Genomic DNA, 15,980 nt, shown 5'->3' with positions numbered 1-15,980 from the left:
AATTGAATCATATCTTCAAAAATTAATACCTTTCTATACCTGTCAAAGACCACAAGCAACCACTTGCCTTCTTTGCTTAACACATCATACCTATATGCAATAATTCTCAACAGAATTTAACGGTCTAGTTTTGAAGCTAGGAAGTTTCCAGCTTGCCTATAGCTGTATTGTGGCATGACAGGATTAAAATGTGTATCATCAATATATATATAATTGATATATATTAATTACATATGGAAAAAGAGAATGAGCTAAATTAAAAGCTATGCTAAAATAGTGTCTAAAAAAAGCAAAGAAAGCAGAAATTCTTGTTGTCATAAGTTTTTGTCATATCTCTATTTCCAAGCACATGCTGAACTAGAATACTAGAATGGTAGAGTTGGAAGGGGCCTATAAGGCTATTGAGTCCAACCCTCTGCTCAATGCAGGAGTCAAATTTGAAGCAAACCCAACAGGTGGCTGTCCAGCTGCCTCTTGAATGCCTTCAGTGTTGGAGAGCCCACCACCTCCCTAGGTAATTGGTTCCATTGTTATACTGCTCTTAACAGTTAGGAAGTTTTCCCTGATGTTCTACTGAAATATGGCTTCCTGCAACTTGAGCCCATTATTCCATGTCCTGCACTCTGGGACGATCAAGAAGAGATCCTGGTCCTCCTCTTTGTGACAACCTTTCAAGTACTTGAACAGTGCTATCATATTTCCCCTCAGTCTTCTCTTCTCAAGGCTAAACATGTCCAGTTCTTTCAGCCTCTCTGCATAGGTAGGGTTGCCATATTGCCCGGTTAGCCGGGTTTTACCCGGATTCTTTGCATGCCACCTGGCGCCCGTTTAGCCCCTTAGGTGGCCCAGATTCTCAGCTTTAATTAAAAAAAAAAGTTTCTAGGTGGTCTGGTTCTCGAGATATACATAAAAACGTCAGCCGCCCCCCGACTGTTAAATCTTTCTTTAAACAGTACTGTATTGCACTTCGTAGCTTTAACCCCGCCCGTTCAGGATTGCAGCCAATCAGTGAAGCCAGGGTTGCATTTGGTTGACCTGAGGCAGTGTCACGCTAAAAAACCTCATTGCAATGCCAGAAAATGGTGGTTCCCCCCCCGTTTATCTGAGAATCTCATAAATTGGGTAAGTATAAACATTTCAGGTTTTTTCCTCTTGTGTGCAGGAGTCAGATCCTGGGCAGTGTTTTGAAAACCTTCCCAATACTTGCTTTTGTAAAAGCAATGCTAATCCCATATGCCCAGAGTAAATCCCATTGAATTCAATAGGACTTACTTTTGAGTAGACATGGTTATGAATGTGCTGAAAATCAATGGGACTTTGGAGTGAATGTAAAAAAGAATTGTGTTTGTGTTCTAACTCTTTCTGTCTCCCCCCCTCCAGTCCTATTTTAAAGCAAGTAGGCAGGGCTTACTTAGGTATTACAGTTTTTATTCTGTAGGAAACTAATACTGATTTTTTAAAAACTAATACTGATTTTTCTGCAATGACCAACTGGTTTGACAATAAGCTATTATATGGGCTGTATGTATTTATACATACATGCAGCGTGTGTGCGTGTATGGAGTATTTCCAACAACACTGTGAGGTAGGGTTGGAAACTAAGGCAGCTCACAACAAGAAATAAAGCCATTTAAAATCCAATAACTATAAAAACAAGTATAAACAGTTGCAAAACAGTGTAAAGTAGCATTCGGAATTTTGGGTTGTGTGAATGAAGTTGCTTATCACTTGAGGTTGCATTTCTGTCCCTGTTTGAGTAAGCCCCACTGAATACACTGGGACTTGCTTCTGAAAAAATAAACCTAGGATTGCACTATAAATATTTTACAGTTTGTGTAAATAATAAATATATTTGATAGTCATGCTTATATAAATATTTCTTCCTTTATCATATTTTTGGTTTTTGGTTAGGAATCCTGACTGGTTGTGAGATGCTTAGTTTTCTGCCTTACTCATAGGAATCTTGTTGTGGTTGGTATGGTATTACATTTAGGAAAGTGTTACTGCCTTTTGTGTTGTTTTTTTCCTATTTGCATTTCACTTATCTTTAACCTCACTCAGTTACAGCCATAGAAGCAACAGCAGCGTATACAAGGTAATTAACTCCCATTAGTGATAAGAGCAAGAATTTATAATTATTATTTTAATTAAAACAAGAGGCTTATCAGTACTTTGAAGAGGACCAGATATTTATTTTCTTTCTGAGCCCAGGACTGGGTCTTTCATGATGCCTGGTGGGGGTGGGGGGAGCAGGAGAGCAGTCGATAAGACAGACATCCTGGCATTGGTAATCTAAGTAGCAAGGTATGTGTGGGGTTGTTGCACACTTCCAGGCCCAGTTTCATTTTGAGTAGGGAGGTGGAAACTGTGTAGATGTGGTTGATCAAAGGGAGAAGAAATTTTGAGTTAAGCAAAGCTCTGCTTTTATAAAACCTAAGAAACATACAGATATTTTGAATGTCTGAGTGCCTGCACCAGTGGAATACTGGAGGAACTTGTAAAACTTGCTGCAACAGTATTTAGAACTGAGCATGTGGCGTGAAAGACTCCTTTTCCTAACATTTTGGCTTCTTGTTTTTCTCCACCCACCACATCTCTGAAATATATCGTATATGTTATGGTTAACCATACTAAAAAATGTAAATAAGTTTATTTCGGTCAATGACCAGCAAAGGTTAACCGTACTGCTGCCCTGACTTACTTTATGTTTGTTGCTATTTTGTGTTTTTATTATGTTTTTATATTGCTTGTGTATTTTTATGGTTTTTATTATATTTGTAAGCTGTGCTGAGCTCTGTTTTTAACAGCAGAAGGGAAGGATATAAATCCTCTTAATCAATCAGTCAATATTCCATAGTGTTGGAAACTAGAGTCTAGGCATTTAAGGCTGAAAATGTTGCTTTTAAAAAAAAGATTTCTCACATCTTTCCCCAGTTTTTGGTGGTAATTCCTAGGCACAAAAACAAAACAACTGGACAATCCAAATATTAACATGCAAATAATGTGCATAATATGCAAATAATATGCAAATAATTTGCATAATATGCATATTAGCCTGCCCGGTTTGTGGAACTGGAATATGGCAACCCTAAATAGGACTTTGTTTCTAGTTCCCTAATCATCCTTGTTGCCCTCCACTGAATCTGTTCCAGTTTGTCTTCATCCTTCTTAAACTGCAGTATCCAGAAATGGACGCAGTACTCAAGATGAGGCCTAACCAATGCTGAATAGAGGGGAAGTAGTACTTCATGCAATTTGGAAACTGTATTTCTGTTAATGCAGTCTAAAATAGCATTTGCCTTTTTGCAGCCACATTGCAGTTAGCTCATATTCAGCTTGTGACCAAACCATCCCAAGATCCTTCTCGCATGCAGTACTGTTGAGCCAAGTATTCCTTGAACAGTTATCTATCAATCTCAAATTGCAATCCTGCCCCTTCAACTTCATGTTTGCCAAGAAGGTCATAGACCCTCTTCTGGGAGAAGTCTGAGCCAGAGTAGGATTTGAGCTCTTCTGCCTTTTCTTTGTCAATAATTTCTGTTTAGCAATTCTGGTTAACTTTTCATGATATGCATCTTAAAAAAAATTGAATTGGATTTTAAATATCTAAAATATATACTTTAAAACTGAAGCCACCATTTATAAACTTACCAATCGAAAACTGGAGTACAGAAGCTGTGGTTGTATTAAGGCCATTAGTGGTCTACGGAAGAAGGAAAAGAAGAAATGTTGCACTGAATCAGCAAACTAATTGGTTTATAGCATTTTTCTAAAATGGGAATCTTTGAACTCCCTCAGTACAGTGCCTCAGTCTCAGGACCAATCATTTTTAACAGTGGCAAGCAGAGAAATGAAGGATATTTTCTCTTCAGCTTTTTTTATTATTACTATCTCTCCATATGCAAATTATAAATTTTAAGCCTTTGTTTTAATAGTAGGAGTGCTTTCATTCACTAAGGAATACTATAAATATTATGGTGATTTTAGAGAGGCCACCTGAAATAATCTCCCTATGACAAGCTACAGATGCTCCAGCTGTGGTTTCATACCATGTGACTGGCCTGTATTATGTTGCAAGTTGCCCTGTGATCAGAAATGTGACGGCTGAGAGAGAAAACTAACATAGTGATAAGGGCAAGTCATGTGAGTATTTTCAAGCATTATAACTCTGAAAGGCTAAACATAATACATAATGATCGGGGCTGCAATCTTTAATAATTTCATTGGTTAGAATAATCTATTTAAAACCTTGAAAACCAAATAAAGAGTAACTGGAGTTTTTAAAAGTAATTTTTAAAAATACAAATACTTTAAAAACTGCAGGTGGCTTCTGTTTGCCATCCTGGGCTCCTGGTGGGAGGAAGGGCGAGATATAAATCAAATAAGAAAGAAAGAAAGAAAGAAAGAAAGAAAGAAAGAAAGAAAGAAAGAAAGAAAGAAAGAAAGAAAGAAAGAAAGAAAGAAAGAAAGAAAGAAAGAAAGAATAAGTACCACTGAAGAAGTGGTATTCCCCCTTCATTCAATATGTTGTAACCATATGCAGATTTATTAAAGTTATCTAGCCAATTGTTTATAACCCATTTGATTAATCAACTAAGATTTCTTTAATTGGGTGACAACCCCAATAACAATTGTAATTAAATAATTAATATAAGGCCTCTTGTTTGTGATCCAGATGTCCCTGATACACATAGTAGAATTATGCCCCCCACATCCAAATCAAGGCTGACTGCAAGGAGACAAAGCTAGAGCAGTAAATCATGCTGAGATGCAGCAAGTATTTCCTCATGGATAGATGAATTTATAGCATTAATAACATTTTTGGGGGCACACTAACAGTTATCTCATGAGCCACAATGTAGTGCCATAATATTTGTCTCCCTGCTAGATTTTCCTACATGTAGTTTCTGACCATGCTCAGATCATCTATGCATATTCAGTAAGAACTCTTGAAATCACAGCACACATTCTAATTGCCACATTTGAAACTTGAGAGGTGGGAAAAGCAAAGGTAGTTTTTGTCTAGATTTCAAAAACAAGCCTGAATCTGAAGTCTCTAGCCCTCCTAGAAAGAAATTTATGGAGCAAGATGTGCAGGCACCCTTGTAAGTGATTTCTTTGAAATGAGTCAGCCTGGCTGTTCCTGCCTGTCAGTGTTATTAGCCAATGAGTGAAGTTAGAACTGTGATTGATAAGTGAGTTGTTGAGAGACCAGGCAATAGGGATCCCTGCGATCCTAAAGAGCTGCTGTTTTGTCCTCCCTTTTAGTGCACTTTTCCTGCTTCTATCTTTTTTTTCTAGTGCTTGGAATTTCCATAGTTTACCCTTTTTCCTAGCAACCAAGATGTATCTTTCCTGTGGTGGGGTAGTCCCTAGATGTTATTTTCTGCACTACTGCACAATAAGTGTGGGCAATGTTAATGAAAGCTTTGCAAAGAGGTTTAGGCATGTTTCTTGCTTTGCAGGAGTGAAAGACCAGGCACTCTTAAATAATTCACTGTATAGTTAACTTACAGTACAATGGTAAACACACCTACTCAGAAGTGTCTTTGTGTTTAATGGGGCTTACTTCCAGGCAAATGGGTACAGGATAGCAGTCTAGACTTTAGTTTAGGGTTGACATTGGGGGAAAACAGGATTCTTGTGCCTTTAATAGCTGTATGGCAGACAGAAATTCAACAGCTCGAGCCTTTTCTAGTATGGAAATACAATTATGGGAGAAGGTTCAACATGACTCTAATTTTGTGTTATGCCACACCCCCATGACAGCTACTTTGTGAGGGTGGTCTCAGTGCTTACTCAAAATTTGAAATGTGCCCTCTAGTCCAAAAATATTGCCAACCCCTAATGTAATGTATGTGAACTTGGATGTCTACCCAACCTATTACAAATGGCTCTTGCTGATATATCTTAAGTCTTGTAATGCTGTGGGCACAGGAAATTAAATATTTTTACCACCTCCCTAATCTGGCACAGCCACAAAGCAGAAGCTTTAACTTCTGTAAATCAATTCACATGCTCCACACACATACAAACAAACAGGCATTCAATGAATGCATGAGGGGATAGTATGTTCATGCCTACTAGCCATTTCCCCTGTTGTCATGCCTGCTAGCTAACCACCTCAGTAGCAGTACATTCTATAGTAGTGTGAAGGGGGCTTAATTTTACATATCAATTGACACTGAGGTCCCTTTCCCACTGCTGCTGAAGAAGGGCAGGGGTATGTGGCTAGCAGGCACGATACTGCTATACTTTCATACAGTCACTGCACACATGGGGCTGGGGGATTGAAGAAGGCTTATGTAATTAACCTAGAAACCAACTGAATCTCTTATGAGCAGCTATTTATTAACATAAATATCACTTAAAGCAATGATTATTTTAACCAATATCCAATTGTGCTGTGTAACCTCTATTTTGAAAAAGATATTTTTTAGTTTAAAGTACTTACTGTCTAAATTAGTTGTATCTATTAATACGTAATATGTATTATTCATCCAGAAGTATGTGCAATTGTAACAAAGAGAATTAACTGGCTGGCAGTTTTATCCAGTTTTTTGTTAATTAAAAAGTTATTTTAAATTGCACATAGTTAATAGGGTTAACAACTTCAAAGGAAAAAGTTTCCCAGCCAGTATTGCAAGGTTTTAATGTCCATACCATGACAGCAACAACCATGCTGATGCTGGTTTATCCCTTAACACATTCTTCCTCTTTAAGGCATCGTATTCTGCCATTGGATGGCTCATTCTGTGATTATGCCAGCACAGCCCTCGGTGTGCAGCAGAGCCTTAGATGATTAATTCCAAATTGCAAGCCTGTTTTGACTTGAATGCTGAAGCAAATCAACAATATACCAAGAATTCTTAAAACTTACCTGGGAGCAAGACCGACTGAATTCAATAGGACTTACTTCTGAGTACACATGGTTAGGATTGTGCAGTAAGGCAATAATATCTGAAGGTACAAAGCTGGAAGTGTATTTGGGAATGGAAAGATTTGGGGAGAAGTACATGTAATAAATAAGGCTAAGGAAAGAAGGCAGAACCCCCCCAAATGTTAGGTTGACAGTAGAATGTAAAACACACTGACAGGTTCTGAATTCAAAACATGAAATTCCACAAATCAGTCGAATTAGCAAACGGCCACTTACCAATTCTCTTGGCCCATATGGCTCACAGAAAGTGACTGCACTGCTATGCATAATTACACCACATTGGTCTCCAACCTCACAATTACTACATTCAAACCTGCAGGAAAACAAAGCACAGTCAAATTGAAAATGCTGAATAACAAATTAGATGGTTGAAAATTCTGACTTTTAGAAGGAAGGGTCTGTTTAGGAGTCCCCAAACTCAAGTTAACGAACAAATTACCATCCAAATCTGAATTGTTATTTGGCCTGCCTCTGAAACACTCCATTTAATCTGCGGCACTTTCCCCACCAACAAAACGTGCTCATGCTAATTCAAAAGATTTAAAACAAGTGAATGAGGTTTTATCAACTATATCTATGTTATAGTTTTCAAATATAACAAATATATAGCAAATACAGCTGTGTGGTATTACAGCCAGAATAACTTTGGAATTGAGAATATTTCTAAGCACAGTAAATATATCTGTAAGTAGGAAAAAACAGCTAATCAAGTCCTGGCATCATCATGGGCTGATGGCAAAAGGATTGAAAAACTGTCTCATTATCAACCTGGCATCCTCTCTTGCTTCCTTATTCCAAAATTAGCCTATGCTTTTGACTGTTTAAATGACTCTAATAATTTTTTTAATCCAAATAAAGGTACTATTTCTGCTACTTATTTTGCTGGGCATCGTACTGAACAAGCATATGGCATGGACCTGTTTAGAAAGCTGTACATTCTTATGACTATTTCATATTTACAGATTAGCAATGACACAGTGTGCATTTGCAGCATACCACATAATGCGTGGGATGTGTATATGCATCTATTTCACCTTGTATAATGTGTGCATATTGCAGGGAACTGCAGCTGAGTCTACTTGCTACATGCCCACCATGAATTAAATGTATAATATATGACTTATTATGGGACATACTCTGGGTGTATGTGTGTGCTAGGTAAATTATATGCCCTCCTGCCCCAGATTCTCTTCCAGACTTCCCTTCCAGCTTTTCCCCTCATGTTTGTTTTCTGCTGATAACTGATTTGCATTTTGATCTTTAGAGTTAAGTCTTGAACTGATCAATATGATCATAGTCATAAATATACCCAGATATATGTATTTCCTGTTTACATAAGAAATGAGCATGTAAGCATTTTCTATCTGTACCTGAACAGAAAATGCAGCATTTACACAGACTGTTGTTATAAGGCCTCTGCACAGACTGATTGCCTTAGACTTTTTAACAGACATTTTGATTTGCAGATCATTTCCCAAAGACCTGCATGACTGAACTACTTCCCCCTACCCCACATCTGTTCACTCTTGGTTAGGCACCATATCCATCAGGGGACTGGGTGCAATGAAAGGATTAAGTTGACGACAATAATCCAAAACTGTCACAAGTGATGGTGCATCTAACTGATTGGCGCTTTAAAACACAACACACATACACAAAGCTGTTTTGCTAACTTGCTGTTGTATATTTTTATTGAACTGAGAATCCAAATTGGGGGGGGGGATGACATTTTTGACTTCCTCAAAAACTATTTAGTACTAGACATACACAAAAACACAATCCCTTTCTGAAATATTTGTACAACAGTTGCTAAGCACCTAGACCACTGCAAAAATTCAGTTCATAAACAGGCACGATGCCATTGCAACAGATGGACTTAGTAGAAGGGTGGGCTGCCAAAAGACTACCCGTGAACATGAGGTTGTAGATGTGCTGTTATTAAATTGACTGCCGGTTAAGACTGCTGTCCTTAAATGTTATGTAAATATTATCCCACATGGGAAAAAACACTAAAATGCTTGTTAAATCACAAGAAGATAGCTCTAGATTCTATGAACTGGTTGCTAATGGCTGATGTTGTTTGGCCTACTTATTCTCTCTGAGTACTTTTTCCTAAAAGTGGCTCCTTGTTATGTCAGCACAATGGTTAGTTGTGCACAATAGAACAATCCCTCTAGATTGAGGAGTACTGAAGGGCAGAATACTTGATTTTTCAGGTGCTTTTCCTTGAAAAACATTTCAAACATTATTGATGGAACATAATGTTGAGTCCCTTTAGGTATATTGGTTTCTGTGGGAAAGAGAAAGTCTTCATGCATGCAATGGAAAAATCACAATGTCCTTCAAAGAAAAAAACCCAGGAAAATGGTCAGGACTTTTGGAATGTGCCCTGGTCATTTATAGCCCGGTCTCAGTACTCTGTCATTATGAGGAACTAATAATTGGAACAGGCCTGCCCACTTGTACCCTATAAAACTGAACATAGCCTCTTAGCCAGCTGAGGTTCACTTGGGGTGCTATAAATCTTGTGATTTTGCTCCATGTCTGGGGCTTCTCAAACATCAGCCTTTAAATATATGTTATGTGAAAGAAAAGGAGTTTGGCATAAAGTGCTGTATCAGAAAAGCAGTGGATAGGCTATTACATTTGTATTCCACCTTTCTTCTCATGGAACCCAAGGCAGTGTACATATGATTCTCTCACAGTCACTCTGACCAGATACAGACCTGCTTAGCTTCAGCAAGGTGGTATCTGTGCATCTTCAGACCAGACAGCTTTTCTCCACTGAAAATTACACCCTCCTGCTAATTCCTAATAGCATTGACCATTAGGGTTTTCTTACACATGTTTTATGATCAGATCACTTTGAAAGGGAAATTGTAGCAGGCCATCATGGAAATCAAACTGCTGTGCATGGAGCTTCCAGACAATTCCTCCATCCAGGAACTAACCAACCCAGACCTGCTTAGCTAAGCAAGGTTACCTTAGCAAGGTTAGCTAAGCAAGGTTATGTGCCCTCAGATCATACCCTCTCTGTCCTCCATGTACTGATGCCAATCTGTCTTCCCACATCTACTCCATGGAGTAAGAAAGGGGCTAGAGAGGAGTTACTGACAGGTGCAAGTGCCAGATTCACCCTAGATGACAACCCACACTTGATAACCCCGATCATCAAGTTTGCACTAGACCAGAAGTTCCCAAACTGTAGTCTGTGGTCCACCAGTAGTCTGCAAGCTTCATGCAGGTGGTCTGCAACATGTCTGCATTAAACATTCATATGCATTTTAATTGTATTTTTATTACTTCTTTGATTTCTTACACTGTATTTTATTGCATTTCAATTTGAGTTCTATGAAGTGCAAATTGAAAAATAATAAAGTACCATATATAAGAATGAAATGCAATAGAAAATCATACAGCATCTAGCACAGTGCATTATGAGGTGGATTTCGATCAATACTGAACAAGTCTGACTGCCATTTTCCCTAGACAGGGGGTCACATAGACAATAGAGAATAGTGCTGTTGTAGTGAAAATGTGCCAAGGACACAGATATTGCAGGAATGAAGGGAGGACGGATGGAACAGGGGGCAGAGCATCATTGTAGCATTGTAACATAGAATAAAGCAATGTAACTGTTGCCATGATTGTGACAGAGCTAAAGGTATATAACTGTCTGTAACTAACCACCATTTTGAGGAAGAGAGTTGAGTCCTGTACTCTACTCTGGCTAAGCACTTAGCTAAATAAACAACCTTAAAACAGGCTTTGGCTTCATTATTAAGTCTCCTCAAAAAGAACTCAGTCGTAAATTCCACAACAATTACAATTGCTACAACAGGCAGAACAATTAAGTGATCCATGGGGGAAAATGTTTCACTGAACTAGAGAAAAACATAGAAATTTAATACTGATTCTTGCTAATCTCATAAAAGTAGCTCTATTTTCTGATACTTGTTTAACTGCAGCTAGTCTGATATCCCTTTTGAGCTTGACTGCCACAATCAGTTTAATTTTCTCTCTTTTAACTTTTCCCAGAACTGCGCTCAAAATATGAACTCCTGCTATTAGAATACAAACCTGTGCTTAGGCATGCATTCTCTGTAAATATAGTGCAGGGGGTGCATGCACGGGCTATAGGTTAATCTGGATGACTTTACTAGGCTTTTTTGCTCTTTTTAATTTCTCAAAATCCATGCATATAAAGTGGCTTTGCTGCTCAGCCACTTCTCTATAATCTGGTTTAGGAAATACTATGAAGAGCTCTGGTTAGCTAGAACATCTGTCTTTATAATCTTTCATATCCTTTAGGATTATTTTTTTATATAAAATCATGAACAGCTTTGAGTACATTCTGATTCCATGCCTTTATGTCAATTTTGAAATGTATTGCTTCAAAACTTAAGTGGCTTAAAGTTGGTGCCTTAAAAAAAAGTTGAAGAAGGGATGCCAGCAATGAATCAGTAGGGTCATTAGGGCATCAAATGGAAAGACTTCCCAGCAACCAGGTTCATATCCTCTTGACATCATTTGTCATTTTTACAGAGTGATGTGTCTGTAAGAAGGTTTCTGCCTTTTGCCTTTGGTGCTCACATATTCTTCATCTCAAATACAGAAATGAGTTCAATTAACTTGATGTTACTACAGACATATGCTAGAGCATAAACCTATATACGTCTACTTAGAAGTAAGGCATTTGAGTTTAATGGGCTTACTCGCAGGTAAGTGTATATAGCATTGCCAGCTTAGATGGGCTCCTTCTACAGAATTAAAACCACACACTCAAGCAACATACTACCACCTCAAATAGGCTTTCCTTTTGGAAGTGCTTCAGTTCCTTATAGAAAACCAAAATATCCAGTTACCAGTAGTGTGAAATATGGAAGAAGGTTTAAGTGCATAAGAAGATGTTGACGTGCAAATTCATAGGCACATTAAACAAAAGATGAAAATTAGGAAATCAGATCACTCCGAATTCAAAACAGGAAAGAGATTGCTAAAATGTTATCTAACCATGTGGATAGGATATATATATTTACAGTATTCTAAGTGCTATAGTCCACTTCCAAAACTAGGTTTCTCAAAAGAGGAATCTAAGCCAGTCTAAATTTAATATGTGAATCTCCAAGCTCTAAAGTCTCAGCCATTACAAAGAAAAATACTTCAGGGGACAGCAGAAGATCTCCACTATCTTTGAGGATGTGAATCAATCAATATCTAACAAAACTGTATGGACTGGAAAAGCTCATGACTTGGGGCAATCCTGCCTGGTAACAAACTGATTAAAATGTAAGTTGGAATTCCATGAATGTTGGTGACTGTCCTGGTCTGTCCTGGCCATGAGTAAAAGCCCACTGGGCAAGGAACAGTTCTGGTGGTAGTGATGGGAGTGGTGGAGAAGGCAGAACCAAGTATAGAAAGTTTTAAAAAGAAAAGAAAAAACCCCTGTGCCATTAATTAAAATAGCAGGACCTTGGACAGTTCCAAACTGACAATTTGCTCCCGCAAGGCCTGGAATCCAACTGAGCCTTTATCCTCTCCTGCCCACTCTGGAATGAACATGAAGAACTGAAAAATCCTCATGCCTGAATCAGATTCTGATTTGTCCATTGTTTTTAATCACAGGCATCATCAGGGCTGGTGCCAGAAGGCAGCCACTTTGGCCCCTGGCCCTGAAGAGCTCTTTCTCATGTTAGGAGGGTCGTGCTCCTTTTCCATGATCCGCAGCAGCATCAAGTCCTGCAACCTGACCTTGCCACACATTGTGGAGAGGGAACTCCCAGGCACCTCCCAATATGGACAGCAAGGGCTTCAATATGCCTGCATGCACGCCCTACCTCCCATCAGGGTGAATGCCATGCACACTCTCTTCCCTAAGGGGCTGATGCTCCCGCTGCCATCTTATTTATTTATTTTTATTTATTTATTTATTAAATTTATATACCGCCCGACTAGCGATACACATCATTCACATGATACAAGTGGTAGGTGAGGCATGCGGATGGGCTTATTAACCACACATTGCTAACCCCACTGGTATGGGGGGTGTTGGGCTACGGCACTGTGGGCCCAGGGCAGGCTGGTGCCCAAGGGTCCACTCATGCCTGGCACCAGCCCTGAGCACCATAGGTGCACACCATGCAGTTAGTTCTATAATTTTCTCTATTACACCTGCTTCTTCCATTCACTTTAACTCAGATTCTACTTTATGCAGTAGTGGAACCAGTATTCTCTGTGGTGAATATACACTTTAGGGTTCATCATTATCCTTCAAAATAATATCCACAGAGTCTCCATTTAGGAGTCCAAGATATCTAAGTACTCCCTCAATGTGCTCTATTTTCCTTACTACGCCCACCTTGGCACCTACACTGTGGCTGAGGAGGTTATCTGCCTTTGGACCTCTAATCACAAACACATTAAAATTGAAGCTGTTGCCCTTGTATAGTGTTTCTGCAGAGAATTGTCCCAAACAGGGCAAGGGACCTTCAGGACTGTTTAAAGTGGTATCAGCAAGTTTCAGCGTAGGAGTTGGATATGTTACTTCAGGAGTTGGAAAATATATGTTTCTTCAATAAAAAATATTTTATTGTCACATCTGCACCTGAATCAATTTTAAAGCATATGGGTGTACCACCAGTGCTTGATTCCACCCATCAGCCATGCTGGCTCTGCATCCTCACAAGCAACAGATCCCAGAAAAAGTGGGTCTGGATTATCGTTTCTTACTTCTTTTACTGTCTTTGTATGGCAAACTGTAGCAAAGTGTACTAGCTTTTTACACTTGTGGCATTGGGCAACTTTGGCCAAGCAGGCGTCCCTTGGGCTGTGATTTCTCCCACATCTTGTACATCTAAACTGTGAAAGGTCTGGATTTGTCTGAGGCTTATTCCAAGCTGCTTCTGACAGTTTCCTATCTGTGTTTCTTGTGGGTGGGTGATTTTTCCTGTTTGGATTCTGTTTACTGGAGACTTCCTCCAGATTGCTTTCAAGTAGTTTCTGCCCTGATTTTTAACCATTTCAGAATGCTTTGCCACTGCTTTCTATAGCAGTGTTCTCTAAGAGTCCTTTGTCCAGGATGCCTATCATTACTCTGTCTCTGATATGCTCTTCCATTTTGTCTCCAAAATCAGTTTTCTACCATCTCATACAGGCCTCTCATAAAAGATTCCATTGATTCCCCAGGGCTTTGAACTTTCTGAGGGAAACAATCCCTCTTATAAACTACATAACATTTGGGAATAAAATGCTCATCAAATTTGGCCAGTACCCTTCCATAATCATCCTTATTATTCTCCTCGGTAAAGGTGAAGGATTTCAAGATATGGTCAGCTTCCTTTCCCATAGCATAAATTAGAGAACTAACCTGGACTTCTCCAGTGTCCTTTTGGAACTTTGTTGCTATGTGGAAATGAGAAAATATTGCTTTGCAAACTGGCCATTCTGAGGGTCTGTTGGAGTTTTCTGGGGCTGAAAACTGCCATGGCAAGCAATTCTTGGAAGGTTTAAGGCCTAAGGCCTAGACTTCTGATACCATGTCAGGTTATTTCTGAGGGAGAAAATCTAACAATGGGTGCCTAACAGAAGAACAACTTTATTGCTAGAACAGTCTAGAACAGGCACCTGTCTGACTGCCCAAGATTGGACACAGCACCACTTACCGTTAGAATAGCACATAACAGTTAACTCTATATCACACAGCAACTGTGGCCTTTGCCAGATGGAGGCCCCTTGGGGCTTAGGGTAGTGGCTCCTCTAGGCTCTGGCCCAGAGGTGCAACCCCAAGAGATTCTGGCTTGGAATGTTCCATCTCAGGAGGCTTTGGGTGCCTTAAGTCCTGGACTGGTATCAGGGGATGTGTGTGGTATCTCTGTATCCCGTATCACTGGACCCCATGCTCCCCCAAGATCTTGGATCACAGCCCCTTGGCCAAAGCCACAACAGTGACAGACACAGTCATACATTTCACTAGGACTACCTGCTGTCTGTCTCTTAAAATGGAATTTGGATCTTTTAAAGTATTAGTCAGTCCATTCAAGAAAAGTGCCATGAAGAATGCCCATGTCTCACATGCGGGTGGGAGATGGGACATGCTGTCACAATCCCATTCTCCTCCCTACACATACTCACTCAGTAAGCATACTCCAAATTTAGAAACCTAGGAGAAAGTGCCTGGTGCTGATTGAAAAGCAACCAAAAACTCGGAGCAGTTTTGAAATCAGTAGTTTATATCAGTGCAGTTTTGAAAGGTTTAGTCCACCATCTTGATTCAAATGGACAAAGAGCATAGACAAAAACCTGCTCCTTGATCTCAGGAACCATCATGCCAAATTAGAGCACAAAGAGAGAAGGAACATTTCAAAATATATAGTAGAACTGTCTCACTCTTTCATGTCTCAGGCTAAAAATGATCTTCAGTTATCATAGTCAGCCTCCAAATATGTTGGTTTTTATTAAATTACTAAGTTTTATCATATATTTATATTGATTACCTATATATTACTATGCATGACAAGGTTTTTTTTTTGTATGAAATGTTTTGTCGTTTTTTATTTTTATACACAACACACTCCCTCACACACATTAGTTTCTTGGTACAGATTATTAAAATAAATACAATAAATATTAAAGAAGAGAGGTCTTGTCTAGTGCAAGACGTCCTCTATTTCTTCTTTCACTTGTTTCAACTGCAGATTCCTCCCCACACCAAACATGAATATATGTTTACATTCTATGTAAAATGTCAATATAAGAACACAAAAGAGAACAACACACAGTGTGCCTCAATAATGAGAAAACAAATCCAATGGGCTTTCCAAGAAGGAAGATATATGGGTCATAAACAGAGACAGAATAAAACAGTAACTGTTCAGCAGATTTTAAAAGCTGAATTTGAATTGTACGGAAGCCTTACATTTGTCGAGAGTTACATTAAGCAAAACAAATGAATCTACTAAAACACTGTATTTAAGAAAACAAATCTGCTCTACAAGCAGGATTCAGGGTAACATATGCAGAAATCTATAATTAATAATTCCTA

The 15,980-nt window shown here is 38.9% G+C and overlaps 1 protein-coding gene across 3 annotated transcripts in view; it reads right to left on the bottom strand.

Annotated features, from left to right (window-relative positions):
- The window catches only part of RELN (reelin), a 504,997-nt gene that overhangs the window by 268,866 nt on the left and 220,151 nt on the right, over window positions 1-15,980 (bottom strand). For all 3 annotated transcript variants that reach the window (XM_061640446.1, XM_061640447.1, XM_061640448.1), the window contains exons 7-8: window positions 7,157-7,253; window positions 3,652-3,703 (exon numbers count right to left, since the gene is read on the bottom strand). In XM_061640446.1, the coding sequence (XP_061496430.1) occupies window positions 3,652-3,703; window positions 7,157-7,253 (149 nt within the window). The remainder of the gene's footprint in view (window positions 1-3,651; window positions 3,704-7,156; window positions 7,254-15,980) is intronic.

Source organism: Rhineura floridana, chromosome 8 (assembly GCF_030035675.1).
Source record: "Rhineura floridana isolate rRhiFlo1 chromosome 8, rRhiFlo1.hap2, whole genome shotgun sequence".
In the NCBI taxonomy this organism is placed as follows: Eukaryota; Metazoa; Chordata; class Lepidosauria; order Squamata; family Rhineuridae; genus Rhineura; species Rhineura floridana.
The sequence above is the reverse complement of the archived record's forward strand: the minus strand, read 5'-3'. Positions and strand labels throughout refer to the sequence as shown.